We start from the raw sequence: 19,880 nt of genomic DNA on the forward strand, positions 1-19,880 counted from the left end.
GTCATTCTGAAAGGTAATCGCTTGAACAGACCCTGTACAATGGAGGAGGGAGGATGAGACCCAGACACACCTCCGTGACATTGGGAAGGAGGTAGTGGAGGAGCCAGGTGCTGACACTGTGGGAGCTGAGGTGAGGAAGAACTCAGGGATGAGGGACTTTTCAGAGGAGTTTGGCAGAAAGGTGTCCCATGGAGAGAGGTGCCAGAGAAGGCATGAAGGAAGGAACTTGGGGGCTGTGTAGTGTGCAGTGAAGAGCTCAGTTTGGCCTGAGTATAAAATAGAAGTAAAGGAGCTGGGGGCAGCACCGGGAAAGACAGGCAGGGAGCAGGCCACATGTGGGACCACGTGTGCACATGTGAGCTAGGTATGTCCTGGGCATTAACATGTGGAGCTTTGCTTGTGGGTTTTGCAGGCTCTGGGGGCCACTACATATTTCAACCAGGAGTGATGAGATCAGAGTTACAATCCAGAAAGAGCCCCTGGGAGGGCAGGGTCAGCTGGGGAGAAATTAGGAGGAGCTCTCCTAGAGTCTTGGTGGGAAGTGAAAGGGCATGAAGGAGGTTGGGTGGGGGAGGTGGACAGGAGCTCAAACAAGATGTGCAACACCACCCAGGCTGGAGACAGGCTGGGAAGAGCACTGGGATGGGGTGAGAAAAGGCCACTGGCTCTGTTATTGGGAGTTCACTGGGCACTTCGGGGTGTGGGCAGACATCAGACTTTCAGGAATTCGGGCAAGAGTGAGTGACCAGGAAGTGGGGGCTCTGAGGCTGCCCTCAGTCCCTGCGGTGCCTGCCCCTGCCTCTGCCTGGTGAAGCTGGGCGAGTACTCACTCTCAGTTCCTAGCACGGGAGGAAGAGAGCTCTTGGGCCTCCGGGATTTCATCTCTGGGGCCTTGGTGTTCTCACTGGCCGGAGCATCTGGAACGAAACAGGTAACAATAAACTTTAGCAGCTGCTGAGGAAATGAGCAGAGGGGGTCTCTTGGTCAAAATCCCACCTCAACCAAACTGCTCCCCCAACTCTGAGAGCCCTTTGTGCCCACTGGGCAGAACAGTGCCTGCGTCCAGGCAACCTCTTTCACCCTCCATGAGAGCATCAAAGAAGGACCGTCCACTACCCTGGGCCCGATTAATCCAGTGGGGACAGCACCATCACCTTGGCAAGATGAGCGCACAGGCTTCCCTGGGAGCTTGGGATGCTCCCCTGGAATGCCATTGCTGGCAGAGTCACCCCTTGCTCACCTCCCCTGGCTTTCTCCTCCATCAGGCCTTGTCTCCCTCATGCTAGACATCCTGGGTCTCCTCTCCAACAAGGGCAGGAGGGGACAGGGTCCCTGCCCTTGGGCTCATGGACTAGAGGTGGCGCACAGCCTCTGATTTCTCTGACTTTCTTCTGCAGACCAAACTTTGCAGTGACAAACCAAACAGAGGCCTCTGAGCACGCAGCCAGCATGGCTCCCACCTCTGAGATGGGGTTTAGGCCCCACTGTGGGGCTTCTGCCAGGCCTCCCCCAACAGGCCCAGTGAAGCTGGGCACAGCTGCCTGCTGGGCGGACCTAAAGATGCCGGGCGGTGCCTGCCCTCAGGCTCTGCTCCACCCTCCCTCTGCCAGAGGAAACCCTCCCTCATGGAGGGCAAGCAGGGAAACATCACTTGGCTGGGCTGGGCTGGGTGGAAAGGCCCTCGCTGGCCCCCAGGACACTGTGGGGAAACCATCCAGGAACTGGGATAAGGAGGAGCTGGTTGAGTGGCTATCACTGGGCCCCAGCACTTTCACTGGCCTTCCTTTCCCCACAAGGAGCACTCTTTGGGGATGGTGCTGAGAGAATCTCCCCCTTGGAGCCCCCTCCCTCGGCATCCTTTTCCTGCTACTGAGGAAAGGAAGCTCAGTGGGGGTGGGGAGTGGGGCGGGGGGGACTTTCCAGCAGAGGCTCCACCACATTCCTGAGGCTTGGCTGGGGAGGAAGAGCCCTCCCATGGTCCGCCTCCAGGACTGGCAGTCAGGGCTGATCTTGCCTAGACTGGGCTCCTGGGGCTCTGAGGGGTGGGCACAGGGAGCAGAACGGGGAGCTGGGGACATCCTTCTCCCAGCAAGTGGACTCTGAGCTGCCTCTGGATGCATTTCTTCTTCTGGGAGGCATTTAGGCCCCTCGCCTTCTCCAGAACATGGATCTGCCTGCATGAGTCCCTCTGCTCATTATCACCCCGATAGGCTTCCTTCCCAACCTAGCGCCTGCCTCCTCTCTGTTATGGGTAATCCAGGGAGGAGGCCCTGTGCCGGTGTTGCAGGCTCATGGCAGCTCAGAAGCAGACAGGCCTCCGGGGGCTGTGGGGGCAATCCCCCACCAAAGACAGCCGAAAGCCCTGCATGCACCATTGTGGGCCTTAAGTAGGACTACCTAGTAGTATGTGATGGGGTGTGGGTGGGAGCAGACAGCCAAAGCAACCCTTTCAAGTAGCACTTGACACCAAAACACTCCCTTGCCTCCACTCCCCACTGCAAGCCGGACTCCTGCCACCTCCCATACGAGCAAAGGAGCCCCAGATGGCACATCAGGGGTCCCTGCTATCTGGAGTGGACACTCTCAACCTCCTCAGAAGGCTGCTGCCTGTAACCCAGCACGCCAGTTCCATGGGGACACAGAGAAGCAGAAAGCCATGGAGCAGGGATGATTTCATTTTCTTACACTGGACATTTTCCCCAAGGATCGTGGTCATTCTCAGCTACAGAAAATCCTCTAGACATAGTTATTTGTCAGCCTCGGTGGATCTCAGCCTCAGTTGTATGTTAGAAGCACCTGTGCCAGTGTAGCACACCCCACAGGTCCTGGTTTCATTGGTCTGGGTTGGGGTCTGGGCACGATATGACCCAGAAGCTCCATGGATGACTGACATTTGGCCAACAGAAAACTCCTCGTCTGTCCTCAAGCACAGGGAGTGCACAGGGAATGGCTCCAGGACATTCCAAGAGGCAGAAAAACCTGGCAGTGCCTCCCCTTAATATTTGGGGATGAGGGTGCCATAAAGCAGGGGCAAGGAGTCAGTCTAAGCTTTCCTTGTCCGGCCTCTCCCTTCTTCCCTTCCTTGAAGGCCAGCATTTGCAACAGTTACCAAGGACAATGTAAAGAAGGTGTACCCAGTAATTGTTTTGTTTGTTTGGCCCCTTGTTTTTTTTTGAAATGGAATCTCACTCTGTCACCCAGGCTGGAGTACAGTGACATGATCTCGGCTCAGTGCAACCTCTGCCTCCCGGGTTCAAGTGATTCTCGTGCCTCAGCCCCCTGAGTAGCCTCCTGAGTACACACCCGACTAATTTTTCATATTTTCAGTAGAGATGGGTTTTCGCCATGTTGGCCAGGCTGGTCTTGAACTCCTGGCCTCAGGTGATCTGCCTCCTTCGGCCTCCCAAAGTGCTGGGATTACTGGCGTGAGCCACCGTGCCCGGCTCTTCTTAAGGAAGAGGAGTACAGGGCAGAGTATGTATGCAGTTCTGCACTCCTTGGCTTCAGCACTCATTCTCCTGGTGAGTCTTGGAGCATACAGGAGGGAGAAGAAGAAGGATCAGGTTTGCTTTTTTAACTGATGAGTAAGCTGAGGCACAAGAAAGCAAAGTATAAGAGGCCCAGTTTTCCTGGGCTCCTGAAAGGACGGCAGGTACTGAGACTCCTTTTGTCCTCATGGGGTTGTGTTGGGCTTTACTTCCAAGCATCACCACAGTAGAAGCCAAGAGAGGACAGCTCTAGCTTTGGCTTTGTCATCAGCAATCTTGGGAACTTGGGCAAATAATTTAAACTGTCCCATGTCTCTGTTTCCACATCTGTACAAGGGAATCACTTATTTTCTCTACCTCATGGTGTTTTGAAGCCCAAAGGAGAGAACACATGCAACAGTGTTTTGGAAAGCAGGAAATGATCGTTTATCAGCCTGGCATAATGGCTCACACCTGTAATCCCAAGACTTTGGGAGGCCAAGGCAGTCGGATCACTTGGACCCAGAAGTTCAAGACCAGCCTGGGCAACATGGTGAAACCCTGTCTCTACAAAATTTACAAAAATTAGCTGGGCACTGTGGCATGTGCTTGTAGTCCCAGCTGCTTTGGAAGCTGAGGTGGGAGGATCATCTGAGCCCACAGAGCTTGAGGCTGCAGTGATTGTGCTGCTGCAGTGATTGTGCCACTGCACTCCAGCATGATGACAGAGTGAGACCCTGTCTCCAAAAAATGAAAAAAAAAAAAAATGAAAATGATCACTTACTTATGAATTAATTCCTCTTGATAGCCACATTCCCTTACCTCCTTCTGAATCAGCTTTAAAATTTTCCACCTTCAGAAAACCCTCCCTGCCCTGCCCATCTGCCTCTGCCTCTGTCCTCGGCCCTAGGGTGCTGGGTTTTCACTGGATGTGTCAGTACACTACCCTGTAATGTGCTTTGAGTCTTATTTTTAGAAGTTCCTGTAGCACTTTATCTTTCCATCAGGCCATGAGGAAAGGGGCTCAAGTCCCCCTTTCAAACTAGGCATACCCCAGACTCGGAGCCCCAGGGGGTGGCCGTGCTCCACCTAAAGTGTTAGCACGGTGGGGCTGTGCATGCACCACGGGACCCTGCCAGGGATGTGGAGCCAGCAGACCTCCATGCGAACTGCAGCAAGGAGTGGGCTTGAAGGGCCATGTGCCTAATCAAAACCAGCTTTGTGCTCACATGGCTGCCCAGGGGATAAAAATAATAGCAATATAAGTTTAAGAGCAGCTTGTATTTTCTATTTTAATCATTTTGTGATGAAATTAAACTCCATTTCTAGATCTAGGCCCCCAAGGCTGAAGTCCTTTCCTTGCGTCCCCAAAGAAGTGTGGGGGAGGAAGATGGAGGTGTGAGGAAGTGGGGGGCCTCTACATTGAGAGGAAAATGTGTTCTTATATGGACAATGCCTCACCCCTTCCACTCCTGGGCTCTGGACTCAAGCTCTCTGGGCAGCATTTTTTTTTTATCTCCCCCAGGAGGCTGGTTCCCTGAACTCTGACCCCACGCAGGGGGTGTGAAGTCTTGGGAAGCTTCTGGGAGGGGTCCAGCTTCTAGGGGCCCCCAATGGGGCAGGGCAGAGGGGCTGGGCTCCAGCCTCTCCCTGGGTTGGCTCATCCCTCCTTGCTGGCCTCTCTCTCTGAGTGCAAGCAGTGTGCTAGTGTAGCAAGGAAGAGAGATCAGGATGCTTGCGCTCCTTTCTGGCTCTGCTGCTTAGGAACTGTGAGTCCCTGGGCAAGTTCCTGAACTTTTCTGAGTCCGAGCTTCCTCACAAAATAACACCACCTCAATAGAAGGGTGAGGGAGGTATGGCCAAGTTGTAAGGTGATGGCTGACATTTACTGGATATTGACTCCATGTATGCATGGTGCTAAGTGCTTCATATGCTCAGATCAGGTTGAACTATATACCATTCGCCAGTATTGAAGTGTTTTTGGCCTACAAAAACAGCAATTTTATTTAGTTCCACATAATGCCCGTTGGTTGTCTGTGATGATTTAAAGAATAAATGTGGGCCAGGCGCAGTAGCTCATGCTTATAATCCCAGCACTTTGGGAGGCTGAGGCAGGTGGATCACCTGAGGTCAGGGGTTTGAGACCAGACTGGCCAACATGGTGAAACCCCTTCTCTACTAAAAATACAAAAATTAGCCAGGCGTGGTGGCGGGTGCCTGTAATCTCAGCTACTTGGGAGGCTGAGGCAGCAGAATGGCTTGAATCCAGGAGACGAGACGGAGGTTGCAGTGAGCCGAGATTGCACCACTGCACTCCAGCCCAGGCAAAAAGAGCAAAACTCTGTCTCAAAAAAAAAGAATAAATGTGGGAGTGGGAGCAGACCTAGTAATACGGCAGGGCCAAGGCCAAGAAAGGAGGGGTGGGTCAAAATCAGCTCAGCAATAATCAGAAGTGCCTAGGGGCCAAGGTAACAGTGGACCACAGTGGTTAGGAACCAAGGCTTGGGTTTAACTTCCCACTCTGCTAGTTAGGGTGACCTTGAGCAGGTGACTCAGTCTCTGTATGCCTGAGATGAGGCTGTTGTTACTATCACTCCCCTGAAGCCCTCTTGCAAGGTCACCAATGACCTCAGTGTTGCCAAACCCAATAGCCAATGCTCAGGCTCATCTTTATTTGGCAGCAGCACCTGATCATTTCTTCCTTCCTTCCTTCCTTCCTTCCTTCCTTCCTTCCTTCCTTCCTTCCTTCCTTCCTTCCTTCTTTCCTTTCTTCCTTCCTTCCTTTTTCTTCCTTTTCTTCCTTTCTTCTTTTTTTTTTTTTTTTTGACAGGGTCTCCCTCTGTCCCCCAGGCTGGAGTGCAGTGGTGCAATCTTGGCTCACTGTAGCCTCAACCTCCCATGCTCAAGCTGTCCTCCTGGCTCATCCTCCTGAGTAGCTGGGACTACAGGCATGCCCCACAGCATCCAGCCAACTTTCGTGTTTTTTGCAGAGACAGGGTTTCGCCATGTAGCCCAGGCTGGTATTGAACTCCCGGCTCAAGCAATCCACCTGCTTCTCAAAGTGTTGGTATTACAGGCGTGAGCCACCACACCTGGCCTGGCACATTAATCTCGATCATTCCTTCCTTTTTGAAGTTCTCAGCATTTGGTTTCTGGGACACCCCCATCTCCTGGGTTTCTTCCCATCTCACTGGAGTACTTCCTTCTTAGCCTTCTTTGCAGGCCCCTATTCTGCCCCTGCCTCTCTCTCTCTCCCTCTTCTTATCTCCACCTCTGTACTCTCCAGGGACCTCATTCAAACCCAGGGCAGTGAATGGCCTCTGTGTGTGGATGGCTCCCTGTATCCCACCTCCAACTCTGACCTCCCCCTCAATTCCAGGTTCACCTAAACACCTGCCTATGTGACAGGACCGCTTGAGAGGTCAAATGGGCATCTTAAACTTCACATGCACTAAACTCTTGATCGTGCCCCCCAGCCCCACCATTGATCTTCACTCCGCCATGAAAACTAAGAGTCATCTTTGACTTCTCTCTCTCTCTCTCTCCATACCCAGCTCATCAGCAACTCCTATCAGCTCTACAGCCAAAGAGGTTATGAATCTGATCACTTCCTGTCCCTATTGTGGCAACCCCCCATTGTGCTCCCTGCTTTCCCTCTGACTCATCCTGGGTCTGGTCATCACATGGACGTGAGTGATCCTTCATAAATGTCCAGTGTTGGCCTATCACACTTAGAATAAAATCTCAATTTTTTAATCATAGCCAACACTGCCTGGATCTGGTCCACAGTTCTCCTCAACCTCACTTCCTACCATCCTGCCCCTTGCTCATGGCTCCACCACCCTGGCCTCCTGCCTCCTGAAACGCCTTAAGCACAGTGTCCTCAGCTCAGGGCTATGCTCTCGTTGTCACCTTGTCCCTCTTCCTTCCCTGCTTCCTTCAGTCTCTGTTCAAATGTTCCTTCCTCAGAGGGGCCTGTGACCACCTCCTCCAAAAATGGTATTCCCTCCCCCATTACCCTGCTTTGCTTTCTTCATAGCTGGTGACATTACCTGAGGATATGACACAGCTGTTCACCTGCATTACTGCCTCTTTCCCACTAGAAAAGTCCCAAAAGCTGGAACTTTTCCTACTTCATTTACTGTTTTAAAACCAGTTCCTATGGCAGTGCCTGGCACAGAGCGGGCACTCAGATATTAGTTAAATGACTGAGTGATGGCATGAGTACCCACTAGTGTCCCTTCCTATCACAATCATGCATGAACCTCTGTGGTCACAAAGCCCTGGTCTCACTGGTACCAAAAGCTGGATGCCCTGGCCAGGGTGGGTGGGGACAGGAGGCCTGAGTTGAGAATAACTGGATGAGGCAGTGAGGGGCTAAGGTGTTTTTTGAATCCTCTCATGGGATTCTGGCCTAGGAAGGACTTAGTTTCCTCACTGCTCATCTGGGTCGGAATGAGAGGAAAGGGGTTACTGAGTCCATGTGCAGAAGGACCTACCCGCAGGGAGGGATGTTACGCAGGGAGGTCTGGATCACTCTGGGAGTGGGCCCCGCCATGGTAATTCACTGCCCAGGGAAGCTGCGTCAGGCTGTGGAAAGGAGCAGGTTTCCGAGCCAGACCACTGAGTCCTGCCAGGATATTTCATGTTGTAATTCACTGTGCAGGGTGGAGCCCCAACAGCAGATCTACGCCTACCGTCTGTGCGGCCTGGAAGGCAGCTGACCCTTGGTGAGCCTGTTTGCTCACTGAGAAAGACCCCCTGCCCAACTGTTGCATAGACTGAAAATGCAAAGTGCACAAGAGTCTCTGGCCAGGGCAGTCATTGAAGGTCAGCTTGTTCTCCTCCTGGGTGAGTTTTCGGGCAAGTCCACATTTACTCTAGGTTTTAGCTCCCTTCTATGTGGCACAAGTTAACCCTTGTCTTCTGCTGAGTTCAGAAGGAAGGGTGATATGACCATAATCAAGAAAGTACATAAACACCCTTTTTCTTAGGAAAAAGACCCAAACACATGATTAAAATAGCCAGCTGTGCTGTGTTATAAAGGTTACATCCTTTATCTTTATGATATGAGGGAATCAGTAGTGTGAGTAATGCAGACCAGCCAATGAGCCCCATTTGCCTCATTTTTATGAGATTTTGAAAGATATGTTGGCCTCAGATGTATGGTCTCGATGGTGTTTGGCACAGGATGAGTGAATGATAGCGACTTTCAGGGGCCAGGCCAGCCCTGCTGAGTGACTGGGGAAGGCAGTCTGAAGTCAGCACCAGCTGTAGTCCCATCGCCTAGCGGAGATGGACCTCATTGCCCTATAAGAGGGATGAAGGCCTGGTTCTATGCAGAGGTCGGGTGGGCAGTTGCAGCTGGAGACAGGCTGGAAGAGCCCACACAATGGCTGGGCTTGAAAATTCAGTCATTGTTGCTGCTTAGGGTAAGTAGTTCTTCAATGTATTCTGATTCATGACTCCTTTTGAGAATTCGACTAAGAACTATCGACCCCTCTCTTCAGAAAGATGCTCCAAACCACATAATGCAACATTTTGCCTGTAATTTCAGGGGATGCACAAACTCATTGGGATCCCCAAGTCAAGTATGATGCCTTGGGGAGTAGGGAGAGCTGAGGGGATGAGGGGACAGAATGAGGGCAGGAGACCTAGCCTAGCCAGTGGAGTGGAGCACCAGACGATAGAAAGGCGACAGGGGAGCTGTCAAGGCGACCACAGTCCTTTATTACTTTCCAAGAGAAGCTCTTGATGAAAAAATAAAGCTAAATCTGGGTAAATGCCCACCGGCATACAGGATGCTAATATATCTGCAAGTATAGCAACAAGGAAAGAAGAGCAGGGGGAAGAGGCTGCCCTTATCCTTTCTGTCAACAAAACCAAACCCAATGGACTGAGAGTCAGTCCTATTATCTCAGCTGGGCTCCCTCCTATCACTTTTCTAGCTCTTCTTCCAAGACCCAGCTCCCAATTTGCAGCTGGAGGCCTAACTCTGCATTTGAAGGAATTAGGGATAAATAATGATGGTCATCAAGATTAGTGGAGAGGACAAGGGAATCTGCCAGCAGACAGCAGACTCTGGGCAAACAAAGCCCTATAAGTTGCAGAATGAATTCCTCAAACCTTAAAAGAAAAAAAAAAAGAATCCCCAAGTGTATTTCAGTAGGGGAAAAGGAAATTTCATCTTGAAAACAAATCTGGAAAAGGTGCTAACATTTTCCAGATAAGGAGAATGAATTGCTCTCCTGCCTTCAGCTAGCCATGTAAATAGGACCTAAAGAGGCTCCAAAAGCCAATAACCTCCTTCACTAGCTCGGGAAGCAGTGTGAGTCCCAAATGAGCAGAGGGGTGTTAGAGGTGGGCTTCAAGGATCAAGTTTTCAGAAATGCTATACTCTACAGTGCAGCACCTATACAGAAAGAAGCAGGACTGTGATCTGGGTGGGTGACAGCCTGGGTGAGGAGAGACTCCCACACAGGAGTCATCAGCCACAGCATCCCCTGTGCAGAACCTCAGAACATATGTCCCACGCCCCCTCTGAATTGACCATAAACTTGGACCCATCAAGTCCGCTTCCTTAGTCTCAGAGCCCCTATAGCACATATACGCACGATCTCCAGTATTAGATGAGTTCAGCTTACCTTTTGGCTATTAACAATTAACTTGTGCTGCCATTGTGTTTTTATAAAAAAGACTTTCTTTTCCACCTCCCTCCCATTCATCATGTTCCATAGAGCTCAGCTTTGTGATCGGGAAACCGATTGTAAAGTCCAGAAACAGGACACGGGCTCTACATGGTGTGGAATGGCAGTGAGACAGGCTAGGACTTCAGAACTCAACTCATCACACCCAGGAGGGAGAAGAACAACCAAACTGGGCTTCAAGATGCCTTATTTGGACACTAGTTTTTGATGTGTCTCTGATGGTTATTAACCAGACATTTCAAGGGCAAGAAACTATTTCCCCAAAACTACCTTTTGAGACATTTCCAGGTAAGTGCCAAATACAAAGAAATGATCCTGGGTTGTGAGTCCTGGGATGGGGTTCTGGCCCCAGCTCGGCCCTAAATGGGCCAGAGAGCCCCCCTCCAAAATGCATTTCCTCTCTGGATGCCCTCAGTTTCTCATCTGTAAAATGAGGGTGTTCATCTAAATCATCACGAGGTTCATTCTACTTTTCAGATTCCAATTCTATACTCCTCAGGAAAGAGAGAAAAGAGTCATGAATGCACTTCCTGCATTTCCTTAGGACAAAGCCCAGTTCCTCGCAGCTTGGCACTGCCTCTTCCTAACACAGAAACTCCACTAAGACCTGGCAGGCCTGCTGTCTCCCCGAGGTGTCCTCCCACCTCCCTCTGCAGTATTCTTCTTCTTCTTATTATTATTATTACTACCATTTTGTTTTGGCAGAGGCTGCCCTGTCCTCTCTATCCAGAGACTCAGCCCCAACTCACCTCCTCTAGGAAGTCTCCCACATGGGCCTCGCTCTGCTCCCTCCTCCTCACGGCTGACCCTGCTGGGTCGTCCTGCCAGCTCCAACACTTGTTTGTTGTGGCTTTTGTAAAATACTTTGTAGTCATTTTCCTGTGGGTGTGTCTTTTCTACTGCCCAGTGCCCCGGCCTCCCAGCTCAGAAGGTTCTGGGCGTGGGGGTCAGGACTGGGAGGGGTGAAGCCATGTAGGTGATCAAGTAGAGCTGCCACTTCCCTTCCTGTCTCTTTTTCTTTTGGCAAAAGATATTCATTCATCCAAAATGAATGCCTTTGGGTAGGGAGGGCAGTGTTGGGGGCAGTTCTGTCTGATAGACAAGGTATGGTAGGGAAGGGAGGGGCTGAGAAATGGGACCCCTATGTATGGGTGGCGGCGATGGGTGGGCACGACCTACCGTCCACGGTGACTTGGCAGGAGCACTCAGCCTGGCCAGCGTCATTCTTGGCTACACACTTGTATAAGCCTCTGTCCTCAGGCAGTGCCTTCTCGATGGAGATGGAACAGAGTGAGCCTGGGGAGGAAGAATTGTTGAGTGAACCAGGTGTGGTCGTAGTACCTGCCCTGGCATCTGGAGCACAGCAGGTGAGTGTTACTCACACAGGCAGCCTCTGGGAGCCCAGAAGCCAGAGGCCTTGTGGGAACCAATCCCCCACTCCCCACCAAAGCCAGGGCACTTTCTGCTTATAACCCATGTCCAAAATAACTGATCCCTAAATATGTTCCTTCCTGATACCTCCTCCCCAACTCCAAAGAGTCCTCTTGTGGGGACATAATAGAAAGCTGCAAAAGAAGGGAGAGAAATAGCCTCTGCCTTTGGAGACCATCCAATACAATAGAAGGAGAGGCACACAGGCCCTGCCCCCTGCATGTCACCAAGAGAGAAAAGGGAGTCTGACACAGGGTTATAGACCTGTGTTAGGAACAGTGACAGGTGAGGGGGTCCCACTCTGTTTACAGCACTGATGCTGTGACTGCGTTCTGGAAAAGGGAGCTTTGAAGCTTTGAGCAAAGAAGTGGGTGGAGGAGGCTAGGAGCCCTTGTCCAGGAGGGGCACCGGCCTGTGGGAAGATCTGTTGGGAGGTGGTGACTATAGCCAGGGCCCCAGGAGCTGACTTTTTAGGAAGGGTGTCTGAGCTGGAGAACCACAGCCAATGAGGGGCACGGGGCCTGCAGAGGGGCCCTCTGGGGCTGCCTCCCTTTAGAGTTGGGTCTTCTGGTTGCCCCAGAGAGAAGTGGGAATGGCCTTCCTTCTCCATGGACTCTCCCCTGGGCCTGCCTTCACTCCCAGCACCATCTTCTGGCCTGGTTTGGGGAAGGAGGTGTCAGCTAGGGACACACAGGAATCTGGGGTCTGATCCTGGCCCCTGCCAGCTCTCTCATCCCAGAGCTGGTTACTTCTCCTCTGGGGCCCCCCTTGGGGAGGTTCCCTCAGGGTGTGGAAAGAGGCCTGCTGGGCCAGGCAGAAGGGCAGCAGTTCCTAATTCTTGCTTTCAGATGCACAAACAAGTAAATAGCAGGGCATCCTGCTCAAAGCTGCCCCTGTTGTCAGGGCAGCAGCCGTCACACAGGAGGACAGAGCCAGGGCCACGTGCACTTTGCTGCCTGGAGCTCCCATCTCATGTCCCACAAGCCACTGGCACTGGGAGGGAAGAGCTGGGTGCATTCTGAGTGGACACCAACTACTGTCCCTGCCCCCCATTACACAAATGCACAGCCTTGACCAGCAAATACAAGGAGATTAGAAAGAGGAAGGATGACATCAGTTCTGCGCAGAAAACCTCACTAAGGCTGGAAGAGGAAGAAAGGGTGTAATATATATTCCCTTTTACTCCTTGCCACCTGGGTAATGTTTTAAACAGAGAAACCTTCATCCTATAAACCACCTGGGGCAAGAGGGCTGACCTGCACCCCACTCCCAACTTCCTATACCCTTATACAGACCCCAAACCTCGGGAAGGCTTCGCTCTGTTCTCTTCCCTTTGTAGTTAGGAGACAGAATTTGTAGAAACTGTAATGGAGAGGATTTAGGCTGGAATTTTAGGAAGTCTGTCATATGAGTAAGAATTGTGAGGCACAGGAGTGGGGAATGAGGATAACCATGTCCTGGAGAGATAACTTTCCATTCATCTGGGTGGGCAGGAGGATGCCAAGATGACCTCTAGCCCCAACTAGAGGGGCTCAGAGGCTTAGCAGAGACAAATCCCATCCGGAAATTTTCCCTCAAGTCAGGGTGGGGCTAAGGCTTTAGGAACAGATATCCCACCCCCAATGCTCATCCTGTTCAAATCCTTGATTTTCTTTCAGTTTCAGTCCCTCATCTGCCTTGAGCCTTAAGTCAAAATAATAGAAGCCGCAAAGACAGTACACAGAGAGTAGGGGGGCATGTGGACCCGGCCCCTGCCTCCTCTCCCAGGGCAAGGCATGGGGCAGGCAGCTTTTCCAACCTGCCCAGAGCCTGGACCCCTGGCCATGTGCATGGGCTTGGGGAGGCCCCCCTGGCAGGCTTGCAGGCTTGGCTACCCCAGATGAAGAATCTGGTATTTCCTGTGGGACAGTTCATTCTTGACCTCCAGAAGAAAAGCTGTTTCCCAGAGGTTTTTTTTGAGAAGCCTCAGCCTGGTGGGGAATTTTGAGAGGGAGATGAGGGGGATGGGAGAGGTCAGCATCACTGCGAGCTCCGCCTGGGAGAGGCCCTGAGGGCTGTGGTGGAGTAAGTGCTCCTGGGTCTGAAGCTCCCCCAGCTCTCTCCTTTTCTGAGTTGGGGGCAGAGGGGAGGAAGGGGATATGGATGGAGGGAGGGAGCTTCCTGGAGGCTCTGCTATAGGGCTGCCTCAGTCAGCCTACCCAGCCCACCTGGCAAGCCCAGACAGTACGACTCATCTCATCTCCAGGTCACCCCTGCAGGCATGGTGTCCTCCTTGTTCCCCCTAATCCCCCAGGCCTGGGCAGACCTCTTCTGTGCTCCCAACTCTGAGCTCATCCATGTCAAAGCACGGCTCACAAGGCCATTGCTGACCTGCATGCCTGTCTCCCACACCAGCTCTCGGAGGGCAGTGACCCTGTCTGTCACCACTGTTTTTCCTAAGCCTGGAATGCAGTCACAGTAAAACATATTTGTCACTCTGAGAAGGATGAAGGCGTATTTCTGTAGCAGGTGATCTGGTAGGATCTATGTAAGAAAAGGTCACAAACACTTAGTCAAATATAACTTACTATTGAAAAAGATAATATACAGTTTTTGAAAAAAGAAAATTCAGAGTTCTTCAAGTGGATTATGCACACAACAAAGGGGGCCAGAATAATGCCTTGTTCATGGTAGATGCTGCCATTTTTCGTAGGATGAACTTACATGGGTTTTTAAAAAGCCTTTGCAAAATTCTACCCTGAAGGCAATTACAAATGAATTACCTATTCACAACAGCAACAAGAATGAATCCTCATTGTTAGACTGGGAAAAGTGTTTTGCCAGGAGGAGGAGCCTGGCCTGGAGACAGGAAACAAAGTATAAAGGTAAAGCCCTTCTCAGGCCACCACAGAGCTCCCCTCAGCTCACGGGGCCATCGGCCTCCCACCCCTCAGCAGAGGCAGGTCCCGGAAGGGCTGGGGAAAGACTTGGGGGCAGAGGGCAGGCCCAGTTGGTAACTCTGAACCCCATCAGCCCTGCAGCTCTAGGGGTGCAGGAAGAGGAAGGACACCTCCACGTGTCGGTGTCCTGCCACAAATCAACTAGTGGTGAACTCCAGCCCATGGCTGTCAGACCTCTTCTGCTCTCCTCAGCATGAAAGGGGGTGAACTAAATGGGGTGATGTAACCCTGTTTGGGGGGGGTCTGTGGGCTATGAGCCCTATCTAAGCTACAGACATCAGAGAAGTCCCCTGAAATCTAGAAACAGCGCGTCCACTAGCAGTTGGTGCACCAAGATACACAAGTTGATGGGGAGGGGACAGTGCAAGAGCCTCTCGTGGCCAAAGGTAGGTGACAACAGGAAGGCATCCTGGAGGAAGTGAATCTTGTTTGTAGCAGAGCTGACAGGGTGGGGATCAGTGCAGCGGAGCAAAAACGTCTCCAAGTCAGGAAGCCAGGGGCAGGGCAGGTGCTGAGCTGAGTGTGAAGGATGCAGGACGGGAGGCCAGCGGAGCCATTCCCTCACCTTCCCCTAGAAACCTCCTCCAACCACCGGCTTCCTTATTCCCACTGATACCACCACTGAGACCCCGGCCACTCAGACACTCAGAGGAATTAACTAAGACTTAGTGGTCTTCCATTCCTTCATCTTCTTTACCTACCCCCACCCCCATCCTGCCCTTCCAAGCCAGGCAACAGGTGCCATTACTTCTATCCTTGCTGCTCGAACTGGTCATTCCCTGTCTGTGGTTGTGGCTACTATGCTAGTCTAGGCCTCACCATCTTCCTCCCGACCTCTTCTGTAGGCTCTGTATTTGTCTTTCGGGCACAGAGTCCACCAAAACCCCTAAACTGAGCTTCATGTACAGTGCTCCTCATTCCAAAATCTTGCATGATTCCCTACTGCCTTTAGACTGGAATTCCTTGGCAGGATATAGGATGAAACTGGGGCCATGTCATCCTCTCCAGCCCAGAACAAGCTGTTAGCAGGACGCCTCTGCTGCTGCGGGCCCCGGCCTGGAAGCCCGTCCCCTCTGGCCTGCCTTCAGCGCTTAAAGTCCAGCACTCAGCTCCCTCTCTTCCCACTTCCAGCAGCTCCTCCCGACACACTCATAGCACTTGTCAGCACTTGGCTCTAACAATTTTATCACTGTGAGTGTGTCTTCTCCTTCCAGATCTATTGAGAAAAGACTCCCCCCACCTCTCAGAATGCCCTACTGCCTGAGGAGGGACCTACTTAAGTGGTGACTGATAGACGAAGTCTTAAGATAAGCTTTTTCCTTAACAAAACACTGGGCTCTTGAAGTCTTGGTGAGTGAAGGGACAGAAGGTGGGGCTGATTTTTTGAGACAATGCACTCTCCTGTATTGAAGCAAGACAGGCCCATTTCAAGGTCTGCTTCCACCATTGCAGGGAAAATACCAGAAACCTGGCACGGCTGGGGGCACCATCAGTGTTTCAAGCTTCAGACAACTCTTAACAAAATCGAGGAAGAAATAGTCATTAGTGTTTTCTGTTGATAGACAAATTCTCAGCTGCCACCAGTATCCTGACAAAATAATAGGAATTAACTAAGAGGTCATATAGCACAGTGGTCTAGGCACAGGAACTCAGCCACCTGAGTTCAAATCCCAGCTCTGTTACCCCAGCACCTTGCATTTGGTGAAGTACTTAACTTCTCTGTTAGGTGGAGAGTACAGTCGTCGTTGGGAGGATTAAATGGGTGAAAAGTGTAAGAGGCCTAAGATAGTGTCTAGCACACAGTGTTCAACAGATGTCAGCTATTCTTTAAACACAATTTAAAAATATTTAGAAGATGTCTTACAGTTTGATTTGGGGCTCTCTCTGGAATCCCTTCCCACCTCTCCTGGTCTCTCTCTCCTCTCTGTGTGCAGCCTTCCTTGGATCATTTCTTCTGCTGCTGTTCTGGATCTGAACTGTTCCCTCTGGGACGGTTTCCATGGGAAGGGAGGCTGGAGTGGCTAGGCTCTCTAGGCTCTTTACCACTCAGGGACCAGCAGGGAAAACATACTGCAGGCACTCAGGGAAGACAGTGGCTAATGGCTCAGAAGGGTTTCTGAGACCAGGCCTGGGGTCTGCCTTACATCGCTTAGTTGAGTGAATTGTTTGTAAGTAGCTGTTGATGGCTCTGGGTTTAAATCCCATGCAAGCCCGAGAGCAGCTGCCCCCAACTGACTTAACCTCAGTTTCCCTGAGGCTGGAGTAGCCACAGACCTCCCAACGCCAAGTCTGCTGAGACTCTGAAGCCCATGGGCAACACCAAGCCTGATGAGAACCTGAAATCCACTAGCAAAGGAGAACTCAAGAAAGATGTTAAGAATGATGTGAACTGCAAGAGAGGCCATGCAGGGACCACAGATAATGAAAAGAGATCAGAGAGCCAGGGGACAGCCCCAACCTTGTCCTGAGGATGGTGGATGCCACCCTGCTTCCTGCCTGGAGAGATCACCATAGGGTGACCTGGGAAATGCTCCCAGTCAGGGTTTCCAATCAGTTTTACCAAGGACTTTCCAAGTGGGAGAGCCCCACAGGGGCAGCAGGACAGGCTGTGGTGTCCGCTCCTCTGGACGTCTCACCCCAGCCCAATAGTCCCCCATGCCTCAGGGGAGGGGGGCTGAGCCAGCACAGGTAGGGGATGAAGGAGACGACTTCTAGAGGACCCTGCCAATCTGAGGACATCCACATGGAAAAGTTACTGCATCAACACATTAGCAGAAAATAACACACTTTTCTCTCTGCCAGCCAGTGTCCCCTTCACTCTTTCAGCGCTGAGATTCAACATGCTCAGCTGCTCCAGGTGTGCTGTCCCAGATGTAGAGGGAAGACAGACCCTTACTGGGGGCTGAGAGGGATTCTGTCATCTTCAAATGCTCCATTCTACTTGTGAGGGGAAGGCAGGCAGTGTTAGAAGGTGAGGGAGGGAGTGGGGAGGGTGCTGCCAGGGGCAGGGAGGGGAGCAGCCCACAGGGAGAGCACTCTGACACCTCAGCTGACTCAGATTTGACAGGACTTGTCCACTCTGGCCTCTTCTGTGGCTGCCCTCTGCCCCTCAAGGGTGCAATGTCACTTCCTGGGAGCTTCTTTGTACCCTGCCCTGGCCGGAGCCACCAGCATCAGCTCAGGCAGGACTCTGTTCTGCGCTGGCAACCTAACCCTCCACTGGCTGCCAGAATGGGATGTGGAGGTCGGCCGGCCTCGGAGCTCCCAACCAGACTTGGGATTTACAAAAGCACTTCAAACCAAATTGACGGTCCAGAGAAAATACTCCTGTGTCACCCCCATCTCTTCTCCAAGTATAAACTGGCCCCTCTGAAAACTCCAGACCCCAAAAGTCCACATAGATGGAAGGATTTGGGGCCCCCCTCCTCTCCCCACCATCCAAGAATGTGAAATACCAGCAAACAAACGTCTCATCCAAATTAGGAAGCGAGTAGCTCTGTCTGCCCATGAGTGTGTGCTGTAGGGGCTGTTTTGGGATTTTGGCTTTCCCGACAGATCCCTTCAAACCCACAGTGCTGTCAAGACTTAAGTTATTGTTGACCCCAACTCAGAGCTCCGTGCCATCTAGTCACTGCACACCCTTCCCCAAACCTAAGACACTTCTCTAAACAGCTCTTTACTCAGAGCTTCTCCCTGGCTCCAGCCTCCGTGTCCCCCACCTCCAAGCCTGTGGACAGAGCCCTCTCCACACGAGCTGGGAATCAACTCAGGCTCAGGTCTCCACTGGGGGGCCACAGGTGGGGGTGCCATGAGAGGGCTCAGCCAGATGGGTGCCAAGATGTGGGCATGTACCACAAGGACCAGGATCCCAGCCCTTAGCCCCAGCCTTGGTGCATGTACCCAAGGCCCCTGAGTGGGGACCTATCCTTGAGTGAGCAGGAAACAGGGGTGCGGCCCTCCTACCCAGGCTGTGGGCTGCCAACAGGGGTCAGCGAGACCAAGGCTCCATGAGCTAGGAGTGGCCCTGGTACAGAGGCCCCTTCTTCCCCAACCCCCATGCTCATTTACCTTCCTGGGAGAGGACGATGAACTTGGTGGTCTTGAGGGTCTTTCCATTCAGCGTCCAGGTGATGGTGGCTGGGGGGTCAGAAGACACTTGGCACTGGAGCAGCAGCTTCTTGCCCTCTGCCACACGAACATCTTGCAGCTTCTCCTTGAAGGTTGGGGCTGTCCCCCGGCTCTCTGATCTCTTTTCATTATCTGTGGTCCCTGCATGGCCTCTCTTGCAGTTCACATCATTCTTAACGTCTTTCTTGAGTTCTTTGCTAGTGGATTTCAGGTTCTCATCAGGCTTGGCGTTGCCCACGGGCTTCAGGGTCTCAGCAGGCTTGGCGTTGCCCACGGGCTTCAGGGTCTCAGCAGGCTTGGCGTTGCCCACGGGTTTCAAGGGCCCTGAAGGCTGTGCATTGCTCAGGGGCTTGGAACTTTCCACTGCCTTGGCATTCAGGGTCTCAGCACTGCTGCTACCATTCTCTGCTGGTAATTTCTTCTTGCCACCCAGCACTGAGCGAAAATCCGGGGCGGCAGGTTTTGGCGGTGGCACCTTCTCAGGCACGGGGGTCTTGGGAGTCCCCTTCTTGGCCAGGACAGAGCGGAAATCGACCTGCTGGGGGCTGTGCACCTTCCTCTCTTCCTCCGACACAGTCTTTGGCTTCACTTGCCGCTGCAGGTTGGCACGGAAATCCATCTGCTCGGCTGGGATCTCCTTCAGGTCGTCTTCCGATAGGGTCTTGGTACTCACCTTCTTCCCCAGGAGGTCTCGGAAGTCCAGCTGCTCCACCTCCTGCTGGCGGATCGCCTCCTCAGTGTGCTGCCTCGTCTCCACGCGCCTCTTCAGCACCCCTCGCACGTCCTCGCCGTCTTCCTCCTCTGGCCAACCCTGCCCTCTTGCTGGCCAGCCAGGCCTCAGGGACCCATAGCGGTCACTACCACCACCATCAGCACCAACTCCTCCACCACAGAGGCCCTCACAGCTGGCAGGCTCCCTCCCCCTGCAACCAGTGAAGGGAAAAAGGAAAGTAGCAGGAGGAAAAGGGGCTGGGTAAGAAAGAAACGTCAGGGGAGAGCAAATCCCTGAGGGTGGGAGGGTAGAGGGGAGCGGGAGGGGAGCGGGGAGGCTGGCCAGGCTGTGTTTATAGATGGGAACATTGGTGAGAGGCGCTCGCTTGCTTAGTTGGTTTATTACATCGGTAATGACTTCAGTAGCCTTATAAGGGTGTGTGCAAAAAAAAAAAAAAAAAAAAATCACCCCCTCCTTCCCCTGCTCTCCCTCCCTC

The 19,880-nt window shown here is 52.3% G+C and overlaps 1 protein-coding gene and 1 long non-coding RNA gene across 9 annotated transcripts in view; one reads left to right on the forward strand and one right to left on the reverse strand.

Annotated features, from left to right (window-relative positions):
* The window catches only part of MYLK (myosin light chain kinase), a 285,888-nt gene that overhangs the window by 69,775 nt on the left and 196,233 nt on the right, over window positions 1-19,880 (reverse strand). For 7 of the 8 annotated variants that reach the window (XM_030802237.1, XM_030802243.1, XM_030802239.1 and 4 more), the window contains 3 exons: window positions 18,613-19,595; window positions 11,354-11,470; window positions 831-917 (listed from right to left, as the gene is read on the reverse strand). In XM_030802237.1, coding sequence (XP_030658097.1) covers window positions 831-917; window positions 11,354-11,470; window positions 18,613-19,595 — 1,187 coding nt within the window. Of the gene's footprint in view, window positions 1-830; window positions 918-11,353; window positions 11,471-18,612; window positions 19,662-19,880 lie in introns of those variants that run through there. The other variant, XM_030802244.1, reaches the window with a different exon arrangement.
* Window positions 8,246-11,048, forward strand: LOC105738823. Its single transcript, XR_001114678.1, has 3 exons — window positions 8,246-8,318; window positions 10,205-10,462; window positions 10,880-11,048. It is a non-coding gene; the product is annotated as an uncharacterized LOC105738823 (long non-coding RNA).

The sequence above is a fragment of the Nomascus leucogenys genome, chromosome 21 (genome assembly GCF_006542625.1).
Source record: "Nomascus leucogenys isolate Asia chromosome 21, Asia_NLE_v1, whole genome shotgun sequence".
Taxonomy (NCBI): domain Eukaryota; kingdom Metazoa; phylum Chordata; class Mammalia; order Primates; family Hylobatidae; genus Nomascus; species Nomascus leucogenys.